Source organism: Erigeron canadensis, chromosome 1 (genome assembly GCF_010389155.1).
Source record: "Erigeron canadensis isolate Cc75 chromosome 1, C_canadensis_v1, whole genome shotgun sequence".
Classification (NCBI taxonomy): domain Eukaryota; kingdom Viridiplantae; phylum Streptophyta; class Magnoliopsida; order Asterales; family Asteraceae; genus Erigeron; species Erigeron canadensis.
Window position 1 is genome coordinate 59,527,445 of NC_057761.1, and position 9,864 is coordinate 59,537,308.

Genomic DNA, 9,864 nt, shown 5'->3' on the forward strand with positions numbered 1-9,864 from the left:
TAGTAAAAAAATCATATTGTTAGGTTCATTATTAGGTTGATTAATCATTGTCCTTTTAAAAAGAGTAATGATATATCAACTTAGAAATCAACCTAAAATCTTTTACCAGAAAGTAAACTAAACTGTACCTAATTAAAAGTTAAAGGACAAAATATTACTCTGCATAAAAGTTGTCTATATGATTACAGGAAAAAGGGAAAACAAAGTAAATAGTGTTTTTGTAATAAATAAAATAAAATTAATCATCATCATTTGATTATGAAATTAACTTTATGTAAATTGCTCCAAGTATATGCAAATTAATTGATAATAAAAATAAAATTAATCATCATCATTTGATTACAAGGTCGTTGATTACAATAGTTTATGCAAATTGCTCCAAGTATATCAGTTACTTTCGAAAAGTAGCGGTAGATATTGCTTGGGCTAGTTAATTGATAATGATATACCCTCTTTAAAATCATGCTTATAAATTTATAATACTATATGCATCTACATACACTACAAGAGGCATAGAAGACCGACGCTGATAGGCTGAAAAAACGTTTGTGACCAACCCAACCAAAACCACTTGTTTTGACACGTATTTGAAAAACGGCTAGGGGTTTAACATGATTGCATCAGAATACTTAAGTGTATATTTTTTAAAAGGAAAAAGAAGATTAACTAAAGGGGGAAGATGTTTGTTACTTTGTGGGGTTGATTTGGTATTAAATCATGATTAGAGAGAAGGGGCCACTAACCAACCAGGCTGTCACCAATTACATATTCATAAATTACACTCTTTGCCTTTCACTTTATGTCTCTTTCTTCCACCCCGACAAGTTTTTACTTGGGTTGGTATCAAGTTAGAAATTAGCCTAATTTTATATCACCATATTTCTCTTCTTATTCATCAAGTCTTTCCAACCACTAGGGAAAACAAGAGAGTAACTTGTTCATTTACTCACTTAAAACCATAAAGCAGCTTCTACTGTAAATGCATAGAAAAGATGATTCGCAGAAATCTATCTACTATCGCCATCAAACACCAATATATAGTGTAATTGATAAATAATGATAAATATTCTATGTAATTGATAAATAATGATAGAATTTACTACGAAAACAGTAACATGCTTTTATTCTGCTAGCTTAAAATGATATATTTCAGCTTTAATCGAATTTGCCAAAAGTAGGCTAGCCCGTAGTAAGCAATTTGCCTTTTTTACAATCCAAAATTGAAGCGTTATTATAGATATCCCAGATAAGATGTACTAGTAAACTGTGATTATTGTTCATATCTCAATTTAGTTGCACCGTCAAAAAAAAAAAAAAAGAAGTTAAAACTATAATAATTCGGATCTACCAAGCTAATTATCGGTATTTAAGACTACAATTTTTCACTCGTAACCACCTTCTTCTTCCCTCTGCATCTAATATTCTAATCGTAGAAACATGGGAATATCGCCATCATGTCCCACTCCCTGTCCTATGTCCTTTTCTAGAATTCCAATCCTAAAAACTAAACAGAATAAAGAAAAAATAAAAGGATTATCTTTTCTTTTTAAATACGAGTAATATATAAGGCTAGGATTGTTATCTACTAATTTGTTGTTTTCATATCTTATTGTTCAATACTTACATATACTCTTAGCGGTCCACAAGTAGGGGAGATACATATATCAAAAAAGACAACACCCACAACCTACTTGTTTAATGGTCTCCACACAAACAGGATTCAGGGGGGCTCCAAAGATGGTACTTGTAAACTCCTTGTCTATAAATAAATTATAAACAAACAAGCAACAGACATGATCTACTTGAAGATTGCCCCCTATCCAATTGACACCAAAGGCCAAACAAATTAAATGGATCTCAGATTGTAAACTTTGAGTTTCCAATTGTAATATCTATCTAAATAGACCATTTGTCTTTCTACAATTGGGACCCTACATACCCTATCTATTATCTCAATATTAAATCAAAATTGCTAAAAAGAAAACTAGGCTGGATATTATTGTAAAGCTGGACTTAAAAAATTTGATTCATTAACAAGATTTTTCTATCAGTTATGAAGAAATAGCATATTTCTGGTTTGTATACAACAAGTTTCTATTAGTACATACAACTCTTGACACCAAATGGCCATACTTATATGTTGCATCGGTCATATCCAGAGAACCAGGAAGAGGGTTCTGGCAATGTACTCGATTCTACATCGCCCTCACTATATAACTTCTCAAATTCCTCTATGGGTTTCTGGTCAACTGAGGTGTTTGACTCCTCTCTATCATATATCGGCATATCATAAACGGGAGCTGATGCCTTGACCTTTTGTTTTTTCTTTATGTTTTCAATCTGCTTGAAAGCATTTTCCGTTTCCCGTTCAGCCTCCATAGCTCGTGCCTGCACATTTAATGGAATGTGTCAGTCTGACGGAAAAATTAGATGCCAAATCTAACACTAGATAAAGTAGAAACACTAATCTGAAATAATTTTTAAGCTCAGGTAATGTCACTCTAACTGCATATAGCTATCAAAGTATCAATTCTGACATACATAATCACAAAGCAATAAGCATAATGGACTCCGGGACTAAATCTAGGGTGTCAACCTCCCAGTGCCCTTGTTTAATCTGACACATTGTGAAGAAACCATTACAAAAAAGAGTATATAAATAATCACAGGCCATAAGACAGTTGGTGAAGTTCGATGTTGTAGCATTCTATGAATGGAAAAAATTTTATTTGAAGTAAGGTGAAAGGGTAAGATTTATTAGCATTGATGCTGGCTATGCAGGGATGGCTCATCTACAAATTGTAGCTTAACTACAACAAAAAGACCTTCTCTAATGGAACTAGAGGTGGCAATATCGACCCGTTTACTTCTGAATGCACTTCAGTGATACTTCATGTCTAAAGAGTCAAATAAAAACATCAAGAGAACCTTCTTAACCAATTTATCTTAAAAAGGAAAAGATTAATTTTGTTATCATATTTGACATACTAGTTTGCCTCCATCTCATTTTGACCAGTTACCCAACATGTCCGCCCACCCATTAAAAACGAAAAGATTATTTTTGTAATCATATTTGACATACTAGTTTGCCTCCATCTCATTGTGACCAGTTACCCATAATGTCCACCCACCCATTACTAATTTACCATAATAACTTCAAAAGAACAAGAAACGGGAAACTCACTTGTGCAGCAGCCATGGCTTCTTCTGCATCCTTGAGTCGAACAACTAACTCACCCGCAGCCTGTACAGCTTCCGCAGTGTCGCTTAACTGCTCTTGAAGGCCTTTAATTTCATCCTTAAATCTTCTTCTTTCTTTCTCTCTTTCAACTTTTATTGTTGAAATCTCTGAAGCAAGAGCATTAATAAACCTAGACTCATCTCCCCGCACTCTTGCTCTTGCAAATGCTTTCTTAACATCTTCAACTCCATCTTGAATTCTTCGTTGTCTTATAAGCATATTTATATGCTTTTCTTCCAAATCGGCATAATTTTCAAGCATTCTTGCATGGCCCTCCATAGCCGTTTGCATAGCTTCATTTAATTCCGCTGAACATTTTCTTTCAGAATCAAGGTCCAGCCTTTGCTTTTCAACAAGCATCTGAGTTTCTTGTAGCTTATATTTCAATTCTTCTACAAGTGAAGTCCATTTACTTTCTAATTCATTGAAACAAATTCTCTCTGATTCAAATTTCTGTTCAGCACTCTCTTCAGTGGACTCCCCATTAGTTATTTGTAGAATAGGGCTTTGGTTTTTGGTTGACTTAGGTGAAGACTCGATGTAAGATTGAAGTTGACTTCTTAAATCCTGAATTTCTTCAAGTAATACATCTCTTTCTCCCATATCAAAGAAATTCCTATATCGTTCCAACTCGTCATGTACATTCTTTAACTCAATTTCTTTTCTTAGAATTTCTGGATGATTCTCATATTTTTCCTTCAGAATCTGTGTTTTATGTAGGAAAAGAAGCACAACATATTAGTAAAAGGGTTTGAGACTAGAGGTGTAAAATTTGTTCCAGTTACTTAGATTGGGTCAATTTGGATTGTGTTTTATCCCAAACAGGTTAATTACTTAATTTTTAACAATATTAATCATATAAGCTCCAAGGGAATTAGTCGAAAGTGGTCCTGAGTGTAGTCTTCACGCATACAACCTTCTAAATAGCTGTCGTTAAATCTTCAGATTATTATTTTTTAACAATATAAATCATAATTATAGAATGTACAACATTATATGATGAAATGTTTGCTTGTCCATTACACCCAGCCTGTACCAGAAGTAAAATATAACCCATATCAACCATCCCTGTTTTGACCCGACATCCAACCAGCCCTGACACCTCTAACTGGAACACATACCTCATGCTTCTCTGCCAAAGACGTCAACTCATCATTCACAAACTCCTCGGCTGACAAAACACCGTCCATCAGATTCTCTAAACGAGCAATTTTGTCTTCTTGCAATTGACCGATGATAGCAGTGCATTCTCGTTCGTGTTTGTACTGTTGCACCTGTTGTGAAATGAATGTGGAGCGGTTAAAGGGTAACAAAGTTATTTCATGGTGGCATCATACGTTTCTAATGTGCCAAAACAAAAGAATATAGCAAAAGGGGGACAAGTGAAAATGGATCTAACAGACTGAAGTCGACGAGAGTCTAGTTCTTTTATGTATACATGTATACAATACCACTAAGGTGTCACCTAGTTGACTTTTTGTTTTATATCAAAGTTTTAGATTATTACTGTCATAAACTCATAATATTGTATTGTATAATAAGCACACAAGTTAATTACATAAAGTGGACATAGTTTTGTGGTTCAACTGCAACTGGGGCCTGTTTCAACCCGTTTCAACCCTACCATTACCCAACCCGCCTGACCCTGCCATCTTTGCACCTATAAAAGCGCAAGCATACCAGTCGATTAAGTTGCATGATTTCAACGTTTTGTTTGGTGCAGTACTCTTCCAATGCCATTTCTCGTCTTATTGCTCCCGCCAATACCTTCTCTACAGCCTGAAGGAATGTTAAAAACTAATAAGACCAATAATGAGAAAAGAGAAAAAAATAGAATGGTTAAAGTCGTACTTTTGGAACAACAATCTGCTTCGATTTATTGTGCACCAACGGTAATTCATCAACGGGAACCAGTTGCAGATTCGAGCCATCATGAACTGTATCTTTTACTTCTTCTGAGCTTTTACACTTGCAATTGCTACATAAAAACTCTTTCTCCGGAAACATCGTCTGCAGACCTACCTCTTTGCTAACTGGTTTTGATTCACATGCAACAGGTTTGTATGAAAACCTGAACGATGAACGTCCCAGCACAGAACTTTTTCTGTGTTTATCAATTACTTGAAGACCATTCATTAAACTGGCCGCCAGACGGTTAGTTTCTGCAAAAGCACTGATGCTTGTAAGGTCTTTCTGAGATGCAGTCAATGTCGCTAAAGTCCTTACGCTTTTTCTACTGCTGCTAATAACTCGCGGTGAAACACTTGGAGTTGGAGATTTGGGAAGGGTTACTTCTGATGGTACTATGGTAAGATTAGGCATGTCACAGTCCTCCAAGTTCTTTGGAGAAGAAGATGTGTCATTGGGATTCCCCAAAGAATCTTGATCAGATGATTTATCTAACAACTGGACATGAATTTCTTGATTATCGCAAGCAGCATCAACGGAGGTGTTAACTGCATAAGTAACATCTGTGTCAATGTATTTTAGAAGAAGGATTCTGCTTTGAAACATATCTAACTTATGATCACAATTAAGATTTCATATTTACCAGATTCCATATTTATGCATGCTTTAGTGGCTGCTAAAATAACTTGCTCAGCTTCCTCGACTATTTCCATTTCTTCATCATCATCATCATCCATATGTGGCATCATCATTGGACGATTCAGACTAAATTTCAGAAGATTCAGGCTTCTGCGAGCATTCCAACCACTTGAATAGCCCGCACCTGGGTCTGCTTGGTTACCATTTGATTTCATCCGTAGTAATTCATCCTGTTATATGTTATTTAGAGTTATTAGTCGTATAAATTAAGCTGAGTACCTAAGGTAGCAATCTCTATCGGTCTACAAAAGTTGTGTTATATCGCTGATATGTGAAATAAAAACCAACAGTAGAAAACAGGTCAAGCCTCTAAAGTTTTCCAAAGAGTATTTTCAATGCATAAAACTTCTGAAATCATTTTCATTGGACAAATTAGATTATTATTGAAAATAGTAATACATAATATTTATGATCATTTTTTTTTATTTTACACACTAATTGCTCAGACAAATATACTTTCAGAGCAGGGATTGGGTGACCTGACCTGACCCATTTAAACCCAGAAAAAGATATATTTACCCTTGGTGATCCATAATCCCCATACTTTATAAAATGTATTGTAAACTAGAATAAGCATAAACTGTACCATAAGTTGCCATATGACTATAACCAGCACTGATTCTACCCAAGGTGACCCAAATCAAATTCAGCATACCTTGAGGTCGGTCATATCAATCAGACCCATTTAAACCCATAACAAAAAGTTACATGTTTTCACCCATGAAACTCCCCTCCCTCCGATAATGGCCTGACCTACCAAATTTCAACCACTTATAATTACAAAAGATATCCTAAACATAAATGCAGATATAGCGTACCTTAAGCTGCCTTATAACTTCACGCAATGATTTTACGTCATCCTGCATTTGTTCATTGATAACTGCTTTGTTCTTGATAGCCTTTGCACGTTGGGCGAATCTCAATGTACTAAAAGTTTCGCTCTTACAGCTGTAATTAAGTTTAAAAGGCAGCACTAGTTCATTTCAAAGGATGCAGGTGTATATCGAGTTAAAATGCACCAAGAAGACAGACAGATTGAAGATCAATGATTCATGTTACCTTTGTGCTGGGGAGATGGCACAGACCATCGCAAGTTTTGCATTACCACCAAGCGACTCTTGTAGTAGAAAAGTTAACTTTGAATCTCTATAAGGGATGTGCCTTTGCTTCCCTGTTTGCGAAACCTCTGCTAGAATATTAATCAGGTTTCTGAAAAGCAAACACAAATATGATTTCACTAATAAATACATAAGCACATACAAAAACATGTAAGGCAAATTGAACGCATACCCAAGTTGAGAGAGTGAGCGATTAATATTCCCAGCTTCTTTTAAGCGTTCTCCAGCTGCACCGGTCAACTTTTGCCTTTCTGACCCGGCAAGGTCAACAAGATTTATTCGGCTCGTTTTGAAGGAGCTTAAACCATCCTTACTCTGCAGAATTTGAATTTGAATTTTTTTGGAAATCAGAACACACGATACTGTACTAACAAGTTTATATCATGTATGCTATCAAAGAAAATATATTGAAAATCTACCCTCTTAATCGAAAACTTATCTACCTTGCAACGTGATTCCACAACACAGGTAAAAACACTGTGTGAGCGGGAACTCTCCATATTTATACTTGTAGCTCCAGTCCTCCTATGCGATAATCCCTGCATGGAACGATCATGCTAAGAATGACATAAAACAGAGACAATATAAAGAATCCAGAAATAAATGATTTATGTTGATAACTAGAATCGCTTTGATTGACAATTACATTGCCACTTTTTTAATGATCAGTTGTAATCGTTAAATATTATGCAATACGACATCATCTAATCAACTCGAAATATCTATAGCAAGCAAAAAAGGTTGCCCAAACATATACAAACCTTCTTCAAAAGCTGCTTCACATCCTTTATACAACAAACAGATTCCTCAGTCAAGTTTTCTACGTAGACACCTGTTTTGGTATCTTCTCTTATCTGAAGGTTTCTTTGAGTTGGATCCAACAAATCGGTAATTTGTTCATTATATATCTGAAAATACAATGTTTCAGAATAAGAATCACTGTAAAAGCAAAAGTCAAATATCTATGATACTAAACTATTACGTTACCTCAAGAAAAGAGCAACGACACTGATAAACGAGTTGCTTGTCAGAATGTTTATTTTGCTCCTATTCAAATTTGTAACCAAGTCATAAGTAACAATAAAAGTAACAATAAAAATGATGAATAGGACAATTCTATTTAGACTTGACATGTGAAACAAAAGCTCGACATTCAATCTCACCTCATCAATGCGAGAAAATAGGTGTTCAAACACACGTGGCGTCAAACCTTGTTCATCATTAGATAACTCCTCTTCTAACAGTGCGTTGGCTGGACCCCATATTGTATAGGTTTTGCCACTCCCAGTCTACTCAATTTTCAAAGAGGGTGCACAGTTAATACAGCTAACCATGAATAACTCAACACATAATCACATGTCTATACAAGGAGGACCATATATGACAGATTTACCTGTCCGTAAGCAAATACAGAGCTGTTGAATCCAGCTATACAGTTCTCGACAAGTGGTGCACCGACAAGATGGAATAAATCAACCTGAAATAGACAAATAAAACACCAAAGAAACAGAATAACTACTTCGCCCTTATTGAAATGTAATAGACTTTCATATAAACGATGATATGCGGTAATAACGAAAGACTTGCCTGAGTAGAGGCCGCATCTGCAACTGAATCAAAGGTAAATGTTTGGCCAAGTATTGTGAATGAATTGACCGATGTCTTCTGGACGATAACTTCCCCCTCTTCTTCGTTCTTGCTAGGTGGTCTTATTCTCACAATAACCTAATTTCAACCAGATCACAACAAATTAAATAATTACGGCTAGCAGTTATCAAAACAACAGTGATCTTGACATAAGCATACATTAACATAACATATACATTCATATACATAGACATAGACATATACACACACACAAATATATATATATAACCGAAAATTCACACTGTTAGGGTTTTAAATAACTAATTAAGATCTTATAGATATATCTGAACTCTGGTACACAAACACATATATGTATTAGGGAATTTACGGTGTTAGGGTTTCAAACAACTAAATTAAATCCAACAGATATACCTGAACTCCTGTATCAGAGGATCCACCGACGCCGCCGTCAACAGCAAAATCATTACTCAACTTCCTCTTAAGTGTGTTTGACGGAGGAGGTCGAGGCGGAAGCGGCGATTTCAGTTTACCAACAGTAGCGGGGGAGACGACCGCTTTCGACGATGGCGAAGAATCCAAGGCTGAATTGATATCAAACGGCGGTGCATTTTCCTTCGACCGTTTCCGATTAGCAGGTTTGGCCGATTTGATTGGACTAGGGCTTGACGGATCCAAAAAAGCCTCTTTTAATATCGGAGATCTTGATTGCTTGATATGCTTCATTTTGTTTTACGAACCCTAATTTGATTGATTGAATGATTATGTGAGAAATTATGGGAAAAATTAGGGTTTGGACGGACAATTATGCGAGAAATTATGAGAAAGATAGATATACAGAAATAGAGAGAGAGTATGTGCAAGTGAGATGTAGCCGTTGGAATGGGGCAATGGGGTGTTTGGGCGGATGGTGATTTCAAATTGAATATTTTTGGGGATCGATGAAGTTAGCTTTAATTGTTGTGACCTCCTTGTAATATTTGTGAAATGAGGGTTTAGACCCTTCAGATTTTGTTTATATATGGTAACTACCCTTTGTTAAGTGAAGTAAATATTTGCCTCTTCAACTTATCTATACTTCTACTAGCATTGTACCCGTGCAATGCGGCAACGGTGGTTTAGTGGTGTCCGTGACGGGTGGTGATCGATGACATCGACAATTGGTGTCGATTGGTCCAACCGTAAGTTGATACAATGGTGATAGTGATATTTTAGAAGATAAAGGTTTAAAGTGTAAATTAATTCATTAAGGGTAATTTTGGTAATATTTAATAACCATTTCCTTAAGGGTTG

The 9,864-nt window shown here is 35.6% G+C and overlaps 1 protein-coding gene across 1 annotated transcript; it reads right to left on the reverse strand.

The window, feature by feature from the left end:
- Positions 1-1,996: 1,996 nt before the first annotated feature.
- On the reverse strand, positions 1,997-9,433 carry LOC122597660 (kinesin-like protein KIN-12B). The gene is made up of 16 exons (XM_043770235.1): positions 8,986-9,433; positions 8,554-8,691; positions 8,360-8,443; positions 8,130-8,255; positions 7,954-8,013; positions 7,728-7,874; positions 7,410-7,505; positions 7,139-7,281; positions 6,908-7,057; positions 6,667-6,796; positions 5,793-6,018; positions 5,093-5,697; positions 4,922-5,020; positions 4,363-4,515; positions 3,185-3,946; positions 1,997-2,388 (listed from the first exon to the last, which is right to left on the reverse strand). The coding sequence occupies exons 1-16, from the start codon at positions 9,295-9,297 to the stop codon at positions 2,134-2,136; spliced, it is 3,486 nt and encodes a 1,161-aa protein (XP_043626170.1). The 5' UTR covers positions 9,298-9,433; the 3' UTR covers positions 1,997-2,133.
- Positions 9,434-9,864: the final 431 nt, after the last annotated feature.